This window comes from Guillardia theta, assembly GCF_000315625.1.
Source record: "Guillardia theta CCMP2712 unplaced genomic scaffold GUITHscaffold_223, whole genome shotgun sequence".
Lineage (NCBI taxonomy): Eukaryota > Cryptophyceae > Pyrenomonadales > Geminigeraceae > Guillardia > Guillardia theta.
In genome coordinates, this window is record NW_005434453.1 from 15,977 (window position 1) to 16,648 (window position 672).

At 59.7% G+C, this 672-nt stretch overlaps 1 protein-coding gene across 1 annotated transcript in view; it reads right to left on the minus strand.

Annotated features, from left to right (window-relative positions):
* The window catches only part of GUITHDRAFT_158980 (hypothetical protein), a gene marked incomplete at both ends in the record, with an annotated part of 6,147 nt that overhangs the window by 1,701 nt on the left and 3,774 nt on the right, over positions 1-672 (minus strand). Inside the window, one exon of the mRNA XM_005819439.1 lies at positions 169-411. Within this exon, the coding sequence (XP_005819496.1) occupies positions 169-411 (243 nt within the window). The remainder of the gene's footprint in view (positions 1-168; positions 412-672) is intronic.

A 672-nucleotide genomic window follows, 5' to 3' on the forward strand; every position in this document is an offset into this window, starting at 1 on the left:
GGAGCAGGAGCAGGAGCAGGAGCAGGAGCAGGAGCAGGAGCAGGAGCAGGAGCAGGAGCAGGAGCAGGAGGAGCAGGAGGAGGAGCAGGAGGGGCAGGAGGAGCAGGAGCAGGGGCAGGAGGGGAAGGAGCAGGAGCAGGAGGGAGCAGGAGCAGGCCATCTTCTAACCTGAATGTCAGCCTGCGGGTTCCAGTCCGAGTCGTAGAGGACGACCTTATCCGCTGCTTGCAGATTCAGGCCCAAACCTCCAGCCCTTGTCGAGAGGAGGAAGAGGAAACGGTCCGACCCCTCCTTCATGAACTCGGCGATGGATTCCTGCCGTTCTGCTCCCACCGACTGGCCGTCGATCCTGCAGTATGTGAAATTGCGGTAGTTGCAGTAGTCCTCGATTATGTCCAGCATGCGGGTCATCTGGGAGGGGATCAGAAGAGAACAGCGTGAGGAGGAAGGAGGGGAGGGGAGAGGAGGAGAGGAGGAGTGAAGGGAGTTGGAGGAGACAGGGAAGGGGTGGAGGAAGAAGAAGCAGACGAAGATGCAGTGAAGGGTGAAAAGAAAGGAGAGGAGATGAGGAGGGAGAAGGGGAGGGAGACTGGGGGAGAAGGAGGGGCGAGGGAGGAGAAGGAAGAAGGGTTTGGGAGAGGGGAGGGCGAAGGACGTAGTATGCTAATATCG